Source organism: Rhinopithecus bieti, unplaced genomic scaffold, assembly GCF_001698545.2.
Source record: "Rhinopithecus bieti isolate Rb0 unplaced genomic scaffold, ASM169854v2 scaffold_39586, whole genome shotgun sequence".
Taxonomy (NCBI): Eukaryota; Metazoa; Chordata; class Mammalia; order Primates; family Cercopithecidae; genus Rhinopithecus; species Rhinopithecus bieti.
The window spans coordinates 847,611-871,064 of NW_016816842.1; the positions used below are offsets into that span (position 1 = coordinate 847,611).

Below are 23,454 nucleotides of genomic sequence, written 5' to 3' on the forward strand. Positions count from 1 at the left end.
CAAGGGTGCCAGATGGAGGTTTGGCCAGGGATGCTCAGTGCCTCGGAAATGGATTTAGCACAATGCTGCATGTGGTAAGCACTCAGTAAAGCTTGTTGTTGTTGTGGTTATCATTGTATGGTCTGCACCATGAGTTTTTAAAGAAAGAGCTGCAAGTCATCATAAGTTGAGAAATGTTTTATTTTGTCTATTTTAATTGTCTTGAAAATAAGAAACAAAAGAAGAGTGTAAAATGGCCCTGCTGGATAGAGAAGTCTAAACTATTGGGTTGCCTGCCCAGGAATCAGTGTTGAGATTAATTGAAGTTAGGATTTTTGCAAACCTTCTTACTGTTAACGACACTCAGCCTTTTTAGTGAGATACTGAGTTGAGAGAGAAAAGGAAGGGAACTCGTTTACAGAGCTGTGTGAGTGGGTAGAAAAAAGTCAGCTGAGCCTTTATGTGGGCAGATGGTTGGTGATGTCCTCTGAGGAAAGAGAAATCTCTTATATGAAGACAGGCTCAGGGTCAAGGGTTTGGACCTAAAGGGGATATAGGAGTTGTTGTAGACTATTAATATATTGGAACATTGTGTTGTATAAGAATAGTGTATTGACTAATGTGAATGCCATATCTTCTTTTTTATCATAGTAACAGTATAGCAATAGCACATGAAATTCTAGAAAAATAATCCACTTTAACATAATATTATTTTTCATTTTTACTATGTCCTCTGTCTTTATTCACCTCTTTGTATTTTTCATATACTTATTATCATAATGTATGTATAATTGTGCTATTTTCATTCAATAATCTTTGAAAATGAGGACAAAAATTCACACCTCCAAAAGAGTTTGCAATTTCAGAGCCCTTGTGGAGGAAGGTTTTAATTTACATTTTTGGAACTCCTTACCTAGACTAGCTCTCAAAGCCTGTGGTGTTCTCTCCAAGAAGTATCCTTTATGGTGGCAAATCTCTCTTCTTTAGGGTAGACTTAACTTAGGAAAGAGTTGCATCACACAAATCCAAAGATGTCCACACTTTAATAATTCCAGTTTTTAAATCAGAATTAAGGTGTGAGTGTGAGCAGAGGTGGTTGTCTGGTTTGACTATCAACTGGCCTTTACGGCACTCCCTGTAGAAGAGTTAGAGAGCTAGAGAAGGCCAGGCATGGTGGCTTATGCCTGTAATCTCAGTGGTTTGGGAGGCTAAGGAGAGAGGATCAATTGAGGTCAGAAATCTGAGACCAGCCTGGGCAACATAGTGAGACCCCGTTGCTATGGGGGAGACTGAGATGGGAGGATCCCTTGAACCCAGGAGTTTGAGGCTCCAGCCTGGATGAAAGTGAGACTCTAAACAACAACAACAACAACAACAACAACAGAGTAATGGCCGGTTTGTATGCAATCCCATATTTATGCATAAAACTCAATATATGCTCAATTAAAGAAAAAAAGCATTCTGATTTGGCATAGTTACATCTCCTGCTAAGCATTATTATCATATGGTTTCTGGTATTAGAAATAAAATGGAAACCATGACCCTATGTTTATACAAAAATACGGTGTGGGTGCTGTGTGCAGCTCTGTCTTGTGGAAGGTGTCATGGTGGAGAGCCCAGTGCTGGGGGTGTCAAGTGGACGGAGGAGCTGACTGCCTTCTGGAAACACACCCAGACTATGAAGAGGGTTCAGTCTGAAGAGATGAAGACTAGGAAGAGATCTGATGAAAATATGAGTTCCTAAGACCTACAAGCATTGTGAATATGTTTCCCAAATGTAGAAACACTTGAAACCAATGATGCCTGTTAAAATTTTGAAAATATAATTTTAACATTTACAAAGAGAAGTGCAGGCAAACCCCAAGAATTTCTTTGGGGGGAGAGAAAAATGGTATGTCGCAGTTAGCAAAATTTTCAGTTCTGCAAAATGCATATTTGCCTCAGGGTATTTCCCCCCTGACTCTGGAGAGTGCTTTCAGTTATATAGGGGTTGGTTTTTCATCTATCTATCTATCTATCTATATATATATATATAGAGAGAGAGAGAGAGAGAGAGAGAGACAGAGTCTCGCTCTGTTGCCCAAGCTGGAGTGCAGTGACGTAATTTCAGCTCACTGCAGCCTCCCAGGTTCAAGTGATTCTTATGCCTCAGCCTCCTGAGTAGCTGGGACTAGAGGCGCACACAACCACACCTGACTAATTTTTGTATTTTTAGTAGAGACAGAGTTTCACGATGTTGGCCAGGCTGGTCTCGAACTCCTGCGCTCAAGTCATCTGCCTACCTCAGCCTCCCAAAGTACTGGGATTACAGGCATGAGCCACCGCGCTGGGCCTCCATTGTATATTTTTAAAAATGCTTTTGTGTCTCCTCCCTTGCCCTACCCCCCATGCCTCATAATAGTTACTTGTTGAGTGAAATATAAGACTTTGCCAGACTTATCGCAGACTAATCAAGGACAAGCCTCAGCATAATATGAAAGACACTTCATGAAGGCAAAGTAATTGTTTCAAGGTAAGTCTCAGGAAGGAAATAAAAAGAATTTCTATCTACTTTAAGCAGGACTTTTTAATTTTTTAAAATTGAGATATAATTCACAGACCATAAGATTCACCATTTTAAGTTATACTTAGCATATTTGCAAGTTGTGCAGTCAACACCACTGTCTAATTCCAGAACATTTTCCCGAAAAGAAGTCCCACACCCATGAACAGTGACTGCCTGTCCTACTGTCTACCACCCTCCCCTTTCAGCCCCTGCTCTCCACCCGTCTACTTTCTCTCTCTATAGTTTTGCATATTCTGGGCATTTCCTATACATCGTATAATGTGTGGCTCTTTTAGCTGATTTCTTTCACTTAGCAACATGTTTCAAGGTTCATCCATGTTGTAGCATGTACTTCATTCCTTTTTATGGGCAAATAATATTCCATTGTATATGTATAGATATACTATATTTTAGTTGATGGACATTTGGGCTGTTTCTACTTTGGGACAATTCTTTTTTCTTTTGTTTTAATAACCCCACAGTTAACATCCTATACTTTGGGGCAATTATGACTAATGCTGCTGTGAACATTCATGTACACACTATTATGAGGACATATGTTTTCAATAATCTTGGGTCTATAGCTAGGAGTGGAATTGCTGGGTCATATGGTAATTCTATGTTTAACTTTTTGAAGGACTGCCAAGCTTTAGGCAAGATTTTGTGTAAATATAGGATCATGTTTTCCATTTTATTTCAATATTGGAAACTACATGTCAGGATAAGAACCTTAGAAAAAATCATTAACAAAGAGCATAAAATCCTTAAGAAAGGACATAAACTTGAAAGTAAAGCTTATTGAGAATGGTCAAAAGCTAAAGGTGGTTTTGAAACACTGAGCAATTAAGAAGGGTTTATAAGTCATTATTGGCCTCAGTCCTTCAACCTCTTAAAAAAATGACCCTTGATTGGTAGCTTTCTTACATTTTGAAACAATTTTAGACCTACAAGAAGTTGCAAAAATAACACAGCGATGTTCTATGTACCTTCCTCCGTTGCCCTCAATGATAACATCTTAATATAACAAGAGTACTTTATTAAAACCAGGAAACCAACACAGTTACAATACTATTAACTAAACCACAGGTGATTGGTTGCTTTTGGGTTTCCTGCCAGCCCCTGTTTTTTTCCTCCCTTCTTCTTCCAGGTTCTACTTGGAAGTGCCAGTTTTTAGGTGTTGCTTTTGCAATAAAGTTGCCACCCTGGGTGACAGTGTAGATAGCTTAGATAGATGAAGAAAGTATTTTGATGATGGCTGGATAAGGGGTTATTTTAAAGGAAACTAGAAGTATAGAGCCCTGGGCTTGGAGGCAGACACTGTGGAGGACAACCATGCCTTCAGGTGACTTGTTCCTTTATTCCATCGGTCAACAGTCACAATTCTGAGGTGGGGAGGGGGTGCAGTCAGCCTGGCATCCTTGTTCTAGACCAGTGAGGCAATACTTTGGTTCTAGATCTGGATTTAATCCTGGGAGACTAAGTGCCTTCTGCTGTAGTGACTGGAAGAGCTGTCTGCTCATTTATAATGTGTGTACCAGGGCCCTAATTTTCTGTTCAGTTGTAGTCCTGTTATAATAGAGTTGATTTTTATGTTTCCCTTCTTTCTTTCAGTTTCCAGCACAGAATAGTACTTCTAGGGAATCAAAAACCACTTGCATTTATTTTGGGATGGCAAGGGTCTTTATTTGCTGAGGTACTACTTTGTCTTAACACTGAACAAAATCAGTCTTAAGAGTTTTTGGCTCAAAGACAGGAAACCTGAGGGAAAATAAGAAAGCAGAAAAAATAAAAATTTAAAAAAAGTTTTTGAGGCTGGGCATGTGGCTCACACCTATAATCCCAGCACTTTGGGAGGCTGAGGGGGAGGATCACTTGAGCTCGGGAGTTTGAGGCCAGCCTGGGCAACATGGCAGGACTTTGTCTCTACTAATAATTTTTAAATTAGCCAGGTGTGATGGCACATGCTTATAGTCCCAGCTACTTGGGAGGCTGAGGCAGGAGGATTGCTTGAGCCCGGGAGGTTGAGGCTACAGTGAGCTGTGGTTGTGCCACTGTACTCTAGCCTGGGTGACAGAACAAGACCCTGTCTCAAAAAAATAAAAAGTTTTTGCTGAAATTCTCAACTCACTCTCTAGAAATGTTTGTTATTTGATATATATCCCTAAGGAAAATGCCAGCTTTTCACTTTTTATTAAAGGCAAGGCAGAGAGAAGAAAGCTTTAAAAATACATTTCAGATGGAATGCTAGTTGATACCTGATTATAGTGGAAGAACCTGCACTTACAAACTGAGCAGTACAGAAATTCTGTACAAAATGCAGTTGGAGCTGGATACTCTGGAACCAGGAACAAGCAGAAGGACATGAAAGGGGCTGCCTGGGGTAGCATGTCACAGGTGCCAGGTGATCAACTTCTCTTTTGAGTTTGCCATTTCTCTGGTCCTGCTCCTGGTCCCGAGGCTAGCAGGAATTACATGCAACAGCCCCAGAGAGAAGGGATATAGCCACAGGAATACATGAGCCTGTAGAGACCCTAAGTGGAGAGGGAAGGAACAGAGAAGGATGAATCCTGACACACAGGCCGGAATGGTGTCACCAGAGACAGGCACAGACCAAGACAGGCAAATTAAAGACGAGAAGCGCTTCCCACACTGCTGGGCAGCAGGTGGCGGCGACTGCCTTAAAGTCTCAGGTATTTTTAAAGGAAAGCAGCGTGGCCAGTAAAGAGTTGGAAGGGAGGAGAGTGCTTCAGTGTGCATGGTTCTGGAAGTGTACCCAAAAGTGGAACACATACCTAAGACCTTCTCTCAGCAGAAAGTGCACTTCACATGCAGTAATGGCTTCACCTTCAGGCTGCTAACGTTAGAGGCCTCCCTTTTTGGGGAGTTGTTGGTACACTGGAAGCTTAACTCCCACAGCACGGATCTGACCAGGAATGTCAGTCCCTCCAGGATCTGCTGACAGAACATTCTGTCATTGCCACCGCCTATTCAGGAGTCTGTGGCATTTAAAATCAAGCATATTAGAGGCAGCAATAAACCCTCATTCTGAACATCAGTGGTGTTACCGTCTTTCTTACATCCCTCTCTTTCTGGAAAAATGGGACAGTATTTCTTTTTAACAACTTCAGTCTTCCTTTGGGAAGGGATGTGTGTGTGTGTGTGTGTGTGTGTGTGTGTGTTTTCTTACTGATCAATTTCTCTTAGAATGTAATGCTAAGAAGTTTCTTGCTTCAGAATAGATGGCCTCTTAGAATACAAAGGGACCTATATATCATGCCTTCTTTCCCTCAGCCTTCATGTCTGGAAAATTTAGGGTTAAATTTGTATGCCCAGGGCTGTAGCTGTTGAAATTCAAGTTGCTGGCTGGATTTGCTGTCTCTCTTTTTATCCTCACAGGAAATTGCTTCAGTAATTGACTTTTGGGAAAACGAGGCCAAAGTTTTCTTTGTATAGGAACATTTGTGCGGTGTTTATCTCTTTTAATCCCTACAATAGTTAATATCCTCCCTACTTGATTGATGCAGAAACTGAGCAGTGAGTTGAAAGGAGCCTGAGTTCTCCCTAGTCCTTGGTGACCAGGTCTGGATTCAAACCCAGCTCTCCTGCTTCCAAGCCTCTATCCCATAGATGCCTCTCCGCCTCCCAGAATCCAAGGCAATTATTTGTTTCCCGGTTTTAAAGTGCCCATCTGTTAATTTCTTATAATTCATAAAAAAGTAGAAGTAGATTTTGGATAAAATAAGTTGTAGGTGGGAACTTGGGGGCACAGGTGGCAGAAAATGCAGAAGACCTGCGAAAAGATCATGGCATCAGGCAAAGGAAATAGGATTGCAGGCTCTGTCCATTTGGGGTCTGTTGCCTGCCCATGCAAGGGCCAAGGAGGAAGCTCCCTTCCCCCCAACTCCCCCCTCCTCTCTGCCCCTCCCTCACTATGATGTGGCACCCAAGGAGCCCTCTGGCGGGACCGGCTGTGTCCGTCTGACCAAAGGCAGACATTACAGCAGCCTGGAATTCATTCTGGAAGAAAACCTTGCACATTCCTCTGTTTGAGTCAGACTCTGATGGTTTTAAAAAATAGGCTTATACCAATAGGCAACTCAAACTCCATCAATCCTGAGGCGCCTAGAACAGTACACGCAAAGACAAGTCAGGGGAAGCAGGTTCAGAGCTGCCACTCTGACTACAGGCAGTAATGATCATAATCATACTTCATCTGTGCAAGCCTGTACTGCTCATAAAACACTGCTCTCCCTCATGAGCGCATAATAGGCTTAGTTGATGCTGTGAGCGTTGTTCTTATTTCCATTTTATATTTCAAGAAACTGAGGCCCAGGTTGCACTCCTGCTCAAGGGACAGGGCTGGAACTTGAACTAAAATCTTTTGATCATTTGATTCTTCATGGTCTAGTTAGTGAAATATGCCTTGTTGTTGCGGTGGGAGGAGGAGAGGGAGCATAGAGGATTGAGTTCCCTGCAAGTTAAAGAAGGCTTCAATTTGCTAGTTGTCAGCTTGAGATGAAAGACTGGTTGCTCTGAGATGTGGCTGCCGGCAAGTCAGGTGTAGACTCGCTGGGCAGGAGTGAGGCCACCTTTGCTGTTGTGCCTCCAAACACACAAAGAATCTATCCAAATTTCTTTTTTTTTTTTTTTTTTTTTTGAGACGGAGTCTTGCTCTGCCGCCCAGGCTGGAGTGCAGTGGCCGGATCTCAGCTCACTGCAAGCTCCGCCTCCCGGGTTCACGCCATTCTCCTGTCTCAGCCTCCCGAGTAGCTGGGACTACAGGCGCCCACCTCGTCGCCCGGCTAGTTTTTTGTATTTTTTAGTAGAGACGGGGTTTCACCGTATTAGCCAGGATGGTCTCGATCTCCTGACCTCATGATCCGCCCGTCTCGGCCTCCCAAAGTGCTGGGATTACAGGCTTGAGCCACCGCGCCCGGCCCCAAATTTCAAGTATGTATAGACAGTTCTACTGCAGGATAAATAGGACATCTCTTGGCACTCCTGAAAGGTTAATGAGCCCAAGGCAGATATGAGTTGAACTGAGCCTTAAAGTTGGTTCTAAGTGATTTGTTTTTATAAATTATTAAATGATTTCAAGATCATTATCCTGGCCTGGCTCTTCCAATTATTGCCCTGACTTGAGCCTCTCTTTGAACTCTATAGAGTGAGACAGCAAAGACCACACCTGCCAGACACTGGCTTTTTTCTTTGTTCTTTTCCTCTGAATTAATTCCCCTTTTCTGTGCCTGTCGGCTATCTTATTGTAGCTGGTAGACAAATCTAGTGCTATCTTTTCTCTTTCTTCTCATTTTCTTTTTTCGATAGAGCTAAAATTTGGAATCTGTCTTCCTGTATTTATATACGTAGTTTCTGATGATAATGAGTTGTAACTGTGATGTCCCAAAACATCAAATATGCCCCCCAAAGTAAATACTAGTCTGGTAAATGGTGAGGGAAATATAAACAAAAACAGGTGACATGGCATAGGCATGCATATTTTTGCCCATTGGGGTATTTTAAACAACCATCTTTGTTTCTTTGTCCTCCCTTGCCTTGCACATCTCTCTGCCCAGCTTGATTCTTCCCCACTCAAGCTCTTTTGTTCATTTCTTCCCTGCTTTTTGTTTCAAACACATATTCCCACCATGGCTGGGTCTTTCTCTGGAGTTGGTATGTGGTTGGTGGGCTATTCTCCACCTAGTTTGTGTTCATGAAATTGTCTGGTTCACGGTCCACTGATTACCCAAGGGTCCTTGTTGCTGAGAAGACAGAACACTACCAAGGAGCCTGGTTGTTAAGGCATTTCCTTAGAAATGCTAAGCCCAGGCCAAGCGTGGTGGTTGACGCCTATAATCCCAGCATTTTGGGAGGCTGAGGTAGGTGGATCACTTGAGGCCAGGAGTTTGATACCAGCCTGGTCAACATAGTGAAACCCCGTCTTTACTAAAAATGCAAAAATTAGCCAGGCATGGTGGTGGGTACCTGTAATCCCAGCTACTCAGGAGGCTGAGGCATGAGAATCACTTGAACCTGGGAGGCAGAGGTTGCAGTGAGCCGAGATTACACCACAGCACTCCAGCCTGGGTGACAGAGCAACACTCTGTCTCAAAAAAATAAAATAAAATAAAAAAAGAAATGCTAAGCTGAGTGTTTGGGAAGGAGAAACCAGGCCTCCATTCTCAGCGCCATATTCCCTTCAGGCACTTTGCTTCCAAGAAAAATCTTCCGGGAGGCACACAATCACTAAAGAAAAGTAAGAGGTGAACTAGCTTTGAAAGCAGATCCCATCCCTCAGCCCTTAGCAAGTTGCACGACCTCTAACACGGGTGGCCTCTCTGTTGGTGCAGGTGACAAGGCCACCTTCCAGCTACAGGTTCGCCAGGTAGAGGACTATCCTGTGGACTTGTACTACCTGATGGACCTCTCCCTGTCCATGAAGGATGACTTGGACACTATCCGGAACCTGGGCACCAAACTCGCGGAGGAGATGAGGAAGCTCACCAGCAACTTCCGGTTGGGATTTGGGTCTTTTGTCGATAAGGACATCTCTCCTTTCTCCTACACGGCACCGAGGTACCAGACTAATCCATGCATTGGGTAAGTGACCAGTTGCCCTTCTGTTGGGTACTTAAGGGTGGGAGAATGGAGTAGTAGGAAAATTTAGCTCAAAGAAAGAATTAAGGAAGGCATGGTTAGGAGGGGTGGCCAGGCTTAGGCGTTTAATTTGATTAATGATAACCATACATTCTCTCCTTTTCTGACCTATGAAGAAGTGAGTGAACTGTCACAAGGTTGTAAAGATAAAATGATCACAACCCCTTGATTTTCCTGCCTGCCATGCACAGCACCACTTGCTCACATTAATAGAATTCAGAAAATGTCTTCAGGGAGTGATGGATCCAGATTATCAGGGAGGCAGCAGGCAGGGCAACTTAAACTTTCCCCTTGCTTGTAGTAACTGAGGTGCCTGGGGAGAAATGAATTCAAAATTTGTCCCTGTTGTTTTTCTATAAATAACTATAACTTATTTTCACATAATTAGACTAAAATCCTATTTTAAAGGTAAGCATTTTTTTCAACATAAACACCTGAACTAGAAAAGATTTGACATATTATTAGAAAACAGGTGTCTCTAACTGCTGCAACAGATACTATAATAACAAAGTGTATAATTTGCTGGAAGTTTATTTCCTGCTCCTCAAGTCCAACTGGGTCTCTTCATTTGTGGAACTTCTCCTGCAAGCAGTGACTCAGGGACCTAGTTGCCTTCCATCTTCCAGGCTTTCCATCTTCCACACATGGCTTCTAAGGTCATGCTGCCTAGAGGGTCATGCATAGGAGGATAGGCCTTTGCCATGCCTGCTCCCACATGTTATTAGACAGAACAGAACTGAGCCAGGAGGCTGAGAACTAGCATAGCTGTATGCCCAGGAATCAGAAGAAATAGGATTATTGAGCAGGTCTCTGCCATGGGGTGTTTGTGTGCATGTTGGGGGTGGTGGTTGTATAAGGGGATTACATTCTTCAGCCCATGCAACACAACCTCTACTAGGTTGGTTTCTTTCCTTTTTAGTCTTTCAGGAGTTCCTTTAAATGTCAAGATTATGCAAGTGACTGCAGTGAGTGGTAACTTCCAACTCTTGCTTTCCTTGTCTCCATATTTAACTTTAGTGAGGGTTTGTGTTGTAAGGTCCAAAACTAGTCATGAGATAGGGAACAACTAAGACTTAAGTTTTTACTAAGTGTCAAGGCCTTACTGAATATTTTCTATAGATTATCTCATTTAAATCTCATAACAATCTGGTGAGTTCTCTAAGGTAGGTATAAGCCAGATTTTAAAGATGCAGAAACTGAGGCCTAGAGAGAATAACTTACCCGATATTATACAAACAGCAAGGGGTAGAGCTGGAATATGAATACAAACTACTTTTATAGTCTGCATTTGCTTTTTTTTTTTTTTTTTTTTTTTTGAGACAGAGTCTCACTCTGTTGCCCAAGCTGGAGTGCAGAGGTGCGATCTCGGCTCCCTGCAACCTCCACCTCAGCCTCCTGAGTAGCTGGGATTACAGGTGCATGCCACCACACCTGGTTGATTTTTGTATTTTTAGTAGAGATGGGGTTTTACCATGTTGGCCAGGCTGGTCTTGAACTCCTGACCTCAGATGATTTACCCACCTTGGCCTCCCAAAGTGTTGGGATTACAGGCATGAGCCACTGCACCCGGCCTGCATTTGCATTTAATATAATGCCTTCTTCCCCATTAAAATCACACTACAACACAGATACTTTACCTTAGGCTGAGTAATAATACCTGCTCCAAAACCACCCTACCCCAATCTCCTAGGCTTACCTGAGGATAATGGTAGGCTATGTGGCAGTAATGTACAGTCTCCAAATCTCAGTGGCTGAACACAATGAAAGTTTTTTTTTTTTTTTTTTTTGCTTGTGCAAAATCTGATGAGGGCTGAGCTGCTTTCCTTGGCAGCTCTCCGTGCAGTAACTCAGGGATCTAGCTCCTTCCATCTTGTGATGCCATTCTCAATTCTTGGTCTTCCAGCTGCCACCAAGGGGACAGAAAACCCCTGAGCCCTTCCCTCTCCACAAGTCCTCTTTGGTAGCCTTCAGAGCTGCCAGCTCCAAGTTGGGCTGGGTGGTGGGAGCGAGTTAGTGTGCTGGTGGCATGGGCTCTTCTGAATCCCTCCGGATCCTTCTGTACATCTCCTAGAAGCTGACTTAGATCTTCTCCAGGGATTGGGAACTGACACTGGTGGAAAAACAGTAAGACAAGAAAAAGTTTTAAATACAAATGAAACTCTAAATTCTTTTTTTTTTTTTGGAACGGAGTCTCGCTCTGTCGCCCAGGCTGGAGTGCAGTGGCCGGATCTCAGCTCACTGCAAGCTCCGCCTCCCGGGTTTACGCCATTCTCCTGCCTCAGCCTCCCGAGTAGCTGGGACTACAGGCGCCCGCCACCTCGCCCGGCTCGTTTTTTGTATTTTTTAGTAGAGACAGGGTTTCACCGCGTTAGCCAGGATGGTCTCGATCTCCTGACCTCGTGATCCGCCTGCCTCGGCCTCCCAAAGTGCTGGGATTACAGGCTTGAGCCACTGCGCCCGGCCAAACTCCAAATTCTTTAACCACGAAGAGGCACTAGGCATCATCATTTGCTGGGTTTAGCTTCCTCCTGGTGACAGGTGGCCACAGGGACTATTATTACTTTGATCCTATCTCCAAGGCCCTTTTCAACTAAGTCCGGGTGCCAAATGTTTTTTGTTGAAATTTTGCTACTTACCAGGAGCAACAGCATCTTAACAGCAAGCCTTAATCAAGCCTTTTTTCAATTCATCTGGAATAGTGATTTTATTTGCTTCTTTTCACCTCTGTCCTAATTGGGCCCTGTCTCCAGACAGATAGGGTGTGTCCCCACTTTCATTCTTCCATGGCCCTTCCACTGACTGAGACACTAGATTGGAAGCTGGCAGAGAATCAAGGGCTGGCTCTAGGCGCTCAGCATTTAAATATTCAAAGTTATGACACATTACTTATTCAGAGCTTACTCTCTAAGTCCTCTAAGGCAGAACCCGTTACAGACAGTAAAACTCTTGACAGTGAGTACAAGGCACACTGAAAAGCTACTTATAAGGCAGGAAGTCCAGTGAAGAATGAGAGTGTGGAAGGAAACCTCGGGCCTGAGTTATGTGAAACTCTCTTCTCTGAGCTGGGGGGCACACGCAGTGCGGGGGCACACTGTGGCTTGATGAGCAGGCTGAGCTTTGTCTCCCTAAGTCCAGGCAGCACGGCATCCTGTGTCTCCTGGGTTCAAGTGATTCTCCTGCCTCAGCCTCCCGAGTAGCTGGGATTACAGGCACGTGCCACCATACCCGGCTAATTTTTGTATTTTTAGTAGAGATGGGGTTTCACCATGTTGGCCAGCCTGGTCTTGAACTCCTGACCTCAGGTGATCTACCCGTCTCGGCCTCCCAAAGTGCTGGGATTACAGGGGTGAGCCACTGCGCCCGACCTAAAGTATTTTTAAATTATTCTGTTTCTGTTTCTTGAATTGTGAATCCTTCAGGTGGATCCACAGCAGGTCAGTGTATTGGACCTGCTGACATGCCTTCATGAATTGTTTTTCGTGCAATTTGTAAGCTTTTCATTAGCACATCTTCATTGGAGGTTGTGGGAGCATCCCTGCAGAGCAGTTTTATGCTTGCTGCTGTTGAGAATCTCCAGGCTCACCGTGGGACTAGTTTTTCTGTTAACTTTTCAATTGGAGGGAGAGGGGAGGGATGGCACTGGGAGTTATACCTGATGTAAATGACAAGTTGATGGGTGCTGACGAGTTGATGGGTGCAGCACACCAACATGGCATAAGTATACATATGTACAAACCTGCACGTTATGCACATGTACCCTAGAACTTTAATAATAATAATAATAATAATAATAATAAATTACATTCAGTGTAGCAAATACTGTTAGCTATCTACCCAACCCATCTTTCCATCTTTCTTTCTAACAGAGCCTTGATTTTCAAAAAAAAAAACAAAAAACTTTTCAATTGGAGATGACTTTACCATAAAGGCAGTGTATTCCAGTTGCTCAGGCCTGGAGTTACAGTTTTTTTGTTTGTTTGTTTGTTTGTTTGTTTTTGAGACGGAGTCTCGCTCTGTCGCCCGGACTGGAGTGCAGTGGCCGGATCTCAGCTCACTGCAGGCTCCGCCTCCCGGGTTTACGCCATTCTCCTGCCTCAGCCTCCCGAGGAGCTGGGACTACAGGCGCCCGCCACCTCGCCCGGCTAGTTTTGTATTTTTTTTTTTTTAGTAGAGACGGGGTTTCACGGTGTTAGCCAGGATGGTCTCGATCTCCTGACCTTGTGATCCGCCCGTCTCGGCCTCCTAAAGTGCTGGGATTACAGGCTTGAGCCACCGCGCCCGGCCTGGAGTTACAGTTTTTATGGGTAATTCATCTCATTCGTGACAGACGGTCAGCTTCCGTGCCGCTTTCCTGGACCAGTAGCTGGAGTTTTTCTGTTTCTGGTTTTAGTGGCACAGCAGCTCATTGTAGTGTTGGGCTTTATGCACAGAGCCCTATTCCAGTGTTCAGCCCTGTGCAGGACTGAGGCTCAGCATGTCTTCCAAGCCCGCAGGGCCCCAGTCAAGGCCTGACGCATTGCAGGGGTCCTTGGCATGAGTGCCTGCCCATTTCCTACCTATTTTTTTTTTTTTTTTTGAGACCGAGTCTCACTCTGCTGCTCAGGCTGGGGTGCAGTGGCACGATCTCAGCTCACTGCACCCTCCACCTCCTGGGTTCAAGTGATTCTCCTGCCTCAGACTCCTGAGTAGCTGGGATTATAGGTGCCTGCCACCACGCCCAGCTAATTTTTTTATTTTTAGTAGAGATGGGGTTTCACCGTGTTGGCCAGGCTGGTCTTGAACTCCTGACCTCAAGTGATCGCCTCAGCCTCCCAAAGTGCTGAGATGACAGGCATGAGCCACTGCACCCGGCCCCCACCTATTCTTTTAAGTCCATTCATTTGTTTTTTGTTTTTTTATTTTTTATTTTATTTTGTTTTATTTTATTTTATTTTTTGCCAAAACCAAATACTTCTGAAAGTTTCATTCATTTATTTAATGGTTTCCTCTTCATTTCTGGGATTTACTTTCTAAGCTTCCAGTCTAGGCTATATATTAAAATTTTTTAAATTACATTTTATCCAGCAGTTCTACATGGTTAGTGTTAGAAAAAGCAGATAAGATGTTTTCATTCCTGTTCCATGACATGGAGAGCCTTTCCATGTCAGCTTGATCCATGATATTCTCCTGAGGCATTAGATTGTTTTCTGGATTTGCCTAGGTCTGGTGTCTTCAAATTGGATTCACTCTTTATACATACAGACACTCCCTTGGCTTTTTAACCATATATATTTTATGTTTTATCTCCCTTGTTAATAATCCTTAATTTAGTGACTGTGTGCATGGTGCTTATTTGGGGTCTCACAGCACAGACACATGAGAGGGGTGGTATAGTCTCCTGGTATGACCCCAAAACATCTGGATCTTCAGGCCACTCAGACAGCTGTTCTGGGGTTAAGTCAGATAACTTGTCACAGGTGACATCCGATTCCAGTGTCAATGGAGACACTCCTAGCGTCTGTGTGACAAAGCTCTTTTCCTCTTGGTGTGAAGTGACTCTGACTTAGTTATACTAAATTCTCTGCAATGAAGACTTCTGTCTGGCAAACACATTTTCTAATTCCTAACTACTTAACAGACATTCTTCGAAGTAAAAATGTATCTGCTCATTGCTGTTTGTTGTTTGCTGTTTGCAGGAGTGAAAGGGAGGAGGTAAAACATGCTGAGCTGTAGCTGAGTTTCTCACAGCTTTCCTGGTTAAACAACAATTATTATTCAGTTTCTTTCCTCCCTGCCCACTACCAACTGGACCAAGTGTAAAAAAACACACACCTGAAGTCCTAAATCATGGGCCAGAGCCACATAAGTGAGGGCAGGATGTTGGAGGAATAGAGGGGGGAGAGTTTGGATAGACTTACTTCCTTCTGGGCCTATGATCCACTTGCCAAATAGCTACAGATGGGACCTCAGTTCCTTCTTCCAGCTGGGAATGTAATTTCCATGATTGTTCTTTTCATGACAAAACGAGGAGGTAATGGAAAGTTTGGGTGGCCTGAGGCTGAGGTTTAAAAAAAGCTCCACCTGTCCAAGTACAAGGTGTTCATGAAGATTTCAGGAAAGGAGAAGGGAGAAACACAAAGGAAAGCCAGGCAGGGAGAGCCCATTGCTGCCGCTGGCCTGAGAGGTAGAGCGTGACTGTCACAGGAGTGGGACTGATTGATTCTGTGCAGGGTGGGCCTGTTGCTGGGGACTCTGTGCTGTGCTCTTGTGACTGTGTGGATGGAGCAGGGACTGTAGCCCTGAAAGGGAATGGAATGGCCCCTTAGAGAGCCAATGATTGCCCCTTTACAGAAGGGAGCCTGCCCAGACCTGCCCTGGTGAAGCTGATTTTGACGGCAGTTAAGGCAGGGTCCTCCTAGCTGTTGCTAAGGCTGTTTTCTTTCCCATGTATGCAGCTTGAATTAGATTATAAAGCCTTTCCCTCAGGCCTGTTAGTGCTCGTTTCCCATCATTTATCCTGAAAGAGGGACTTCCTTAACACGGCCAGAGACCCTGCACATTCTGGCCCAGCCTGCCTCCCAGGCTCCTCCTCGTCCACCCTCACCCCTCACTCTGCACTACAGCCCCCCTGGCCTCCCTCTGTCCCTGGGGTCTGTGCTCCCTCCTGTCACAGGACTCTTGCACATGCTCTTCTCTGGCTGGAACACTCTCCCCTCTTTCCTTTACTTTGTGAAACCGTTGGTAAAACAATACAAGCTCCCTCTTCCAATTTTATTAGCTCTAGATCAAGCTGAAACTCTTAGAGCTGTAATGGAAAGTAACTTCTTCAGGAATGGGGTCACCTGGAGTCTCCATAGGAGACTGAAAAGGAGATCACCCAATATTTCAAGAGAAAGGCTTGGTATTAACCTACTATTGATGTGTAATACTTCCTTCTTTCCCAATTTCCAGACACCACTTTCCATTTGAAGATGCTTAGTTTCTAAATAATTTTTATTGCATTTAGCAGCATTGATTGTTTGTTGGTACAATATTTAGAAATGAATGAAGAAGCAGATAAGATGTTTTTATTCCTGTTCCATTGAGCATTTGTCCATGTGCCTGCACATCCTGGTCACTGAGTGGGTTGACATGACAAGGTTATATGATCCTGTGATCCTTTGTTGCGTGGCAGCAGCATTGATGTAGAAGCTGGTTGCATGGAGTAACTCCACTTACATTGCCCTCACTGGGCATCATCCACATTCCTTAGCCCAGAGGACACTTCGTGTCCACTCTGCCTAGGCTGGCCCACACCCTATGTCCCACATACCTTTCAATGCCCATGTCAAGTCTTCCTCCAACCATGGTAGCCTACTATTATCTCTGTTTCCTTTTAACCATTTGTCCATACCATTCATTTACAACATGGCATATACAGCCTTGCCTGCAGTTTAGGGCTGATGTTTAGAGAGTAGGGACTATGTTATTTATCTTTGCTGTCTCCACTGTGCCTGTCCTAGGGGCATGTAGTAGGTTCTGGGTGAACAGTTATTGGTGCCTCTCAAGGCACTCAGTGAATGCTCAGAACACTTGGTAAAGATTTACAGACAATGATGGAAAAATGACTCTTCTCTTCTTTCTCTCTAGTTACAAGTTGTTTCCAAATTGCGTCCCCTCCTTTGGGTTCCGCCATCTCCTGCCTCTCACAGACAGAGTGGACAGCTTCAATGAGGAAGTTCGGAAACAGAGGGTGTCCCGGAACCGAGATGCCCCTGAGGGGGGCTTTGATGCAGTACTCCAGGCAGCCGTCTGCAAGGTAACTTTCCTTTCTGGTCCTGTCCCTGCACGGGGAGGTCAAGGTAGAGAGCATCAGTGGGTGCTGGTACTTCCTGCAGGAGACTTTGAGTGCCCTGGCATATGGCTCCTGACCACTCCAAAGTCAGAGGGTGAGCTCAGTGGAACCTCTGGGAAATCTACAGCAACCAAATCAGCCAGAGCTCAGGAATGGATTGGGCTGGTGTGTGTCTCTCTGCCAGGGTGTGGTTGTGTGCAATGGAGTACTGTCTGCCAGAAGACAGCTGTCTGCATTGATACATTGGCTTTTTGGTTTATTTTCAGGGGAAAAAAGTAAAGGTCAAGTCATAGGCATAGAAGCTTGTAGAGCTTTCTGGACCAATTTTGGCAAATCTTAGAGATTGCTCTCTTGGGAAACCCAGTTGGAAAAGAATTGTGTGGCATCTTTGGTTGCAATTCTAGTTGTTTTCCTCCTGCTTCTCTGTGATTATATGAATCCAGAGGGAGGGCCTAGACTTAGATCAGAAATGAACTCATGCTTCGAGGGGTTCCAGTCCTAGCAAAATATATAAATGGAATGTTGGTGATAACATAGTCTTAAAATAATTTTCTACTGTTGAAACAACCCAATAACAATAACAAAAAAATCTCTCTTGAATTTACTCTCATAACACATACTTCAAAAATGTGTGTGTCTCTTCTTAGTCTTTGTGCATACATTTAGTATTTTTTCATAGTGGTCATCAATAGAGTGTGAATAATTGGTGATGCTTTCTTGAAAATTCACTCAATAGGTGGGGACTCTTCCATTTGGGGAGGGCAAGGTCAGAGGCTAGAACTCAGTCTAGAGAGCCTGCATATGGCAGCTGCTATTCACTGACTAAGCGATAAGCACTTAATTGCTCACTTACATAGTTTCTGACCTCAGAGCTTGAGTCTGGTGTGTCACACAGACTCCTGTTTCCTCTCCACTCAATCCTTGACAAGATGGGAAGAAAACCCCAGTTATCCTTTCTGAAATAAAAAACCAAAATGGCAGAAGGAAATGGATAAGGAGAAGGTAAAATGTAAAGAAAGCAGCAACAGCCATCTGCAGTTCTCTTGGTCCCACTGTGGTTCTGCCCTTCACAGAGTCCGTGGGCCCCTCCTGGAGAAGAAGGTAGCAGTGGTGTCCTATCCAGGAAGGCTGCAGTGTGGCCTCTTCCCAGCTGCTGGCCAGAGCCAAATGGTTTGATTCAGAAGTCCCTGGTGTCTTTTAGCAGTCTGAGAGAGCCACATGGAACACAGCTAGAATGTATTCAGTTCTGAACCTTTCAAATGTTTCACAAAATAGTTTATGAATTTGATTCAGAAAGAAAATTATATTTTGACTGACTTTCAGATATTGACTATAGGAGGCGTTTTCTCAGACATTCAGCCAAATTCTGCTTTTGGTAAGCAAAAAAAAAAAAAAAAAAATAGTGCAGAGAAGACATAGGATCCCCCTCATCTCCCCACTTTGAGAATTTTATGGATTTTCTTTTTTTGGGAGATAAATTCAATCTTTCTCTGGAGAAAGAACCCAATTACAGGCCTAAGCAGTGTCTGAGTATATTTTATTTAATTAGATGAATTGGAAGGGCGTGTTTGATCACTTGGACCACAGTGGTCTTTGCAAAGCCATTTGATCCAGTCTTATGTCTATGGAACCTTCCTGTGCCATCCCCGATGGATGAACTCTTCAACCCTTTGAGACACAGTATTTCAAGACTCAAGCATTTCAGAGGCGATGCTAGCAGATTTTCTCAATTCACTGCCTGGATCTGGTGGATTATTATTGACGGAGAGGCACTTTATGAGCAAGTTTCAGGCTTATGCCTGTTGAAATTTGCTCTTATTCCTCACCACGACCTTTGCAAAAGGGAATACCTGGAAAGTTAATAATTGCTCAGAATTATGCAGCCGATGAGCCTCCAGCATCTCTCTTCGCCTTTTCTTTTCCATTGTGCTGTCAGTTTATGTTCCGGTGCATACTAAGCAATTTATTTCTCACTTGACATCACCTATTTATAAAATATGTCATCCTTCCAGCTCACCACAGCCTTATGGTAACAAAAAATTGGAAGTAGTTTATGGACTACCTTTGGATGAAAGACTATGCAACAGTCATACTATTTAAAATATTTAATGACTTGAACAATGTGTAAGATATTAGTATCAGATGGCTCTAATAGTAACTTTGTTCTCTCTTGGCTCTCCTAGGAAAAATTGTCCTTAAGGAAGATATAACTCAATGTTTTACATTTTAAGAATTTCCAGAATAATACGTAAGATAAATTATGATTGGCATGGGAAGCAGGTTATAAAACAGTATGGACAGTATACTTCTGTTTTGCAAACAAAAGAAAAAAATTGGGCAAAGATTGGAAATAGAACAAAATGATAACAGTGGTTGTCTCAGGTGACAGGATTATATTTTTCTGATAGGTGATAGGCTTATTTTCTTCTTGGTGACTTTTTGTTTAATATTAACTAAATTTCCACAGTGAATATGTATGATTTCTTTCTTTTTTTTTTTTTTTTTTTTTATTCTGGAACAGTTTCAGAATAAAGAATGGTGAAATGAAACCTCATGTACTCATTGTTCATCTTTAATGATTACTAACTCATGACCAGTCTTGTTTCATTTGTATTCCCAACCACACCCATATTTGAAGCAGGCCTTGGCTATCATTTGTAAGTCTTAGGTATCCCTTACTTTGTTTACTGAATGCTGTGTCTCCTCCTGATCTGGCCAGATTAAAGGCCCTTCCACTGGATCCTGCAAACAGTGGAACAGAGGGAGAAGGCCTGGAATCTTGTGCAGTTGGCTCGTGCGTCACAAGGGCTGGAGCTGGCCAGGCAATTCCCCGGCAGCACTGCACGCTCTACTTCCCCTGACCCTGTGCCCTGGAGATGGAGCTGATAAGAGGCCTATCTCCCAGCGCCACAGGGAGCTCTTTGTCCTGGTTTTATTCTCACTCTGGTTTTTTTCTCCTTCTTGTTTCCCTGAATGGACTGTTAGTTATCAACTTGTGGGATTTGGGGTATGGAATATTCACATGTCTGACTTTAAATACACCTCTGTGGCCTGCTCTTAGAAAGTTGTTCTTTGCAAAAAGAAGGAAAGATAGTTTCTTCTATTTAGGATTCCTGAATAGTTTCTATTTAGGATTCATTCCATTTATGATAAGGACCCTGCTTCTATGAATGGAGGTTTTGAGTTGCTTTATTTATCCTCTGCCGGTCACATTGCTGTGAGAGGTCATCTAACAGCATCCACAGCTAAGCATCCACAGCTAAGGGATGCCTGTCTCGTCAAGGCAGGCATTTTTTTCTAATGCACTGTTCCTGGCTGGAGTTGGAGAATGCCACTGCCTGTAATTTTTTATCTTTACCCAGAGCCTATGATTGAACCTGTTTATAGGTTTTTATGGTCAGAATAAGGGTTTATCTGCCAGGACCTTCTGGAAGTTGACTCTAAGTTGTTTGTTCTAAAATTGTACAGGCGGAAGTGTGATGTGTGGTTCAGACTGGAAATATGACTGCTTTCCTATTAACTCAAAACAGGGCACGCCCTTGGCCTAGGGAGGACAAAGGGTGAACAGTTGCCTGGAAGCTCTGGGTCCCAACTTATCAATTATCACTTTGCTCTTCTTCATGGCTCTCAGGTTAAAGAAGTTACTTGTACATTTGAGCTTGGCTGGGTACATGCTAGCAGAACAGTATTCTATGTGCTGCTTTTTTTGGTCAGCCAGAAAATAAATCAATGCAACCAAGCACGTTTCCCTGTTTGTCTCCACTGATAGAGCCCTGGCACGTATCCTTTGTATTCTTGAGACAGAGTTTCGTTTTAATCCTGATTCTCTTAATTTTGCATTATGTGTTCAATTTTTAAAGCATTTATGTCCTCTCAGAAATGGGTGGATGAATAAGTTTTTTTTTTTTTTTTGAGACGGAATCTCACTTTGTCATCCAGGCTGGAGTGTGCAGTGGCGCAATCTTGGCTCACTGCGAGCTCCGCCTCCCAGGTTCAGGCCATTCTCCTGCCTCAGCCTCCCAAGCAGCTGGGACTGCAGGCACTTGCCACCATGCCTGGCTAATTTTTTAGTATTTTTTTAGTAGAGACAGAGTTTCACCATATTAGCCAGGATGGTCTCAATCTCCTGACCTCGTGATCCACCTGCCTCGGCCTTGCAAAGTGCTGGGATTGCAGGTGTTAGCTCTGCGCCCGGCCAAATAAGTTCTTAAAGCAAACAAGGTAGATTTATGTATTGAATAACTTTTTTTGGCAGGAATTGAGACCTTTATTCTTCCCTGGCCAGAATATCTTATCTAAAATGAAGACCACAGCCTCAGAGGAGCCATGATTCTTGTTGGAGGATCCTTACCAGAGTCCTACAGTATATTGGTAGGACTCTGATAAGGGTTGTTCCCATTTTACAGGGGTGGAAACTGTGTGTCACAAGGGACTAATTGCACTTAGTAAGGAGTAGAACCAGAATGTGAACCAGTTCTGTTGATTCGAAATGTGTTACTCAGTGACTGTGTGCTCTGGGAAGTAGCAATAATGCACTGTTGAGCAAGGGATACTGCATTTATTTATTTAAAAAAACATTTTTTTTTCTTTTTTTTTGGAAAGGAGGTCTCACTCTATCACCCAGGCTGGAGTGCAGTGGTGAGATCATGGCTCACTGCATCTTCGCCCAGCTAATCTTTTTGTATTTTTAGTAAAGACAGGGTTTCTCCATGTAGGCCAGGCTGGTCTTGAACTTCTGGGCTCAAGTGATCTGCCCACCTCAGCCTCCCAAAATGCTGGAATTATAGGTGTGAACCACGGCACCCAGCCTATTTATTATTATTTTTTAAATAATACATTCCAAATCTAGGAAGGCACTGAATTTAGAGTCATGTTTTCCTGACTCAAGCTCTGACTCTTCTGCTGTCGGCTGCCTCCATGGAAGCCAGTTGACTTCTCCAGGCCTCAGAGAGCACATCTGGGAGAGGCAGGGAGGCACGGGACTGGAGGGAGGTGCTCCAGGTTGCCTTCCATCTGTGCCAGCCAGTGCCACTTCTTGCAGAGGACTTGGTCACAGCCCTGTCTCCTTTGCTCAGGGCTTTGATTTTGCTTTTTTGTCTCTTCTGGCTCAGGCTTAAGCCTCAGACCCAGTAGGGGCTGCTGCAGATTCCTGTAAAATGTGGAAAATTCCCCAGTCCCAGAGTCAGGCACAACATTGTCAGGGATTCCTCTTGCCCCCTCCCAACTCCCAGTCCCTGCAGAATTGACTTGCTTTCTTTTACCTTATTGCCTGATTTCTTTTAGACCTCAGACTTGTGTCACTTTTCCAAGCATGAGTTCAGAAATACAGGAGGAATTGCCTTTCTTTCTTCAAGGAAGGCATCTCCCCACTCCTCCAACCTCCGCACCACCTGAAGAGAGGGACCCGCCACATGTTCTGCTTCCCGGCTGTCTGCGTTGTTTGTCTCAGCATGTGTGAGCTGCTTCTGCTAGCAGATCTCACCACAGGTTTCCAGGGCTTGATCCAGCGCCAGGCTGCCTGCTTTTCCTGTGCTGCTGTGTCTTTGGGAAGCACCACTAAAGTATTGGATTTCCCTGGGCATTGTGCATGCAGATGTGCAGACCCTCCGCTCTGCGGGGTTGTTGTCAGACAGGTGTGGTGCAGCTTCTCCTTGGCTTTCTGTGTGGCAGAGGGCAGTGGTTTCATGTGCACCCCTGAATCCTTCTACTGTTTTGGTCTCTCAGGCGGCATCCCAAGTGCAGGACTTCGTGTTTTCCTTGCTCTGCCTTCTGCTGTGAGCTGTGTTGTGGGCACCGACAGCTGCTGTTCTGGGTTGAGCGGTGGGAACTGGCTGAGTCATAACTCAGTATTGTGAACAGGGCACATGGAAGAGTTTGCATTTCTTTTTGCCCTCTAGTGTAAACCAGTCACATGCCTGCTTTGCACCTGTGCTTAGGAGGTGTCTGCACATGCTGGTGGCTCCCTTCACTGATCAAGGCAGGGAATAATCATCCCGGGGGAAGGGTAGGAGGCCCCTTTGATGGCTGGGGCTCTATTTTCATACCAGGCGAGAGTGTCAATTTTTTATTTTAAGTCAGAGGCTCCTTCTTGCTTGGAATGTCCACTGGGCAAAGATGAAAGGAGACAGGAATTTGCTCTTGGGCTCTTGTTGCAAGGCTCTCTGCCTGTGGCCTCTACCTGTGGCCTCTGGATTCCAGCCACAGTGACCTGGAGTCCATTACTCTGACTCAGGCAAGGCCTTTGCACGTGCTCTTTCCTCTGTTTGGATACTCCATTCCTGTATTCCTGGATTTCTTTGATACTCCTTCCCTGTATTCCTGATTGGCTGGCTTCCCTTCCTCCCTCCCTCCCTTCCTCCCTCCCTCCCTCCCTCCCTCCCTCCCTCTCTCTCTTCCTTCCTTCCTTCCTTCCTTCTTCCCTCTCTCCCACCCTCTCTTCCCCCCCTCCCTCCCTCCTTCTCCC

At 44.2% G+C, this 23,454-nt stretch overlaps 1 protein-coding gene and 1 long non-coding RNA gene across 2 annotated transcripts in view; one reads left to right on the forward strand and one right to left on the reverse strand.

The window, feature by feature from the left end:
- ITGB5 (integrin subunit beta 5) overlaps nucleotides 1–23,454 on the forward strand; it is a 123,211-nt gene that overhangs the window by 29,351 nt on the left and 70,406 nt on the right. Inside the window, exons 4-5 of the mRNA XM_017855327.1 lie at nucleotides 8,872–9,121; nucleotides 16,787–16,955. Coding sequence (XP_017710816.1) covers nucleotides 8,872–9,121; nucleotides 16,787–16,955 — 419 coding nt within the window. The remainder of the gene's footprint in view (nucleotides 1–8,871; nucleotides 9,122–16,786; nucleotides 16,956–23,454) is intronic.
- LOC108517424 (uncharacterized) overlaps nucleotides 9,145–23,454 on the reverse strand; it is an 18,079-nt gene continuing 3,769 nt past the window's right edge. Inside the window, exons 2-3 of the long non-coding RNA XR_001882102.1 lie at nucleotides 10,875–11,288; nucleotides 9,145–9,491 (exon numbers count right to left, since the gene is read on the reverse strand). This is a non-coding gene — a long non-coding RNA (uncharacterized LOC108517424). The remainder of the gene's footprint in view (nucleotides 9,492–10,874; nucleotides 11,289–23,454) is intronic.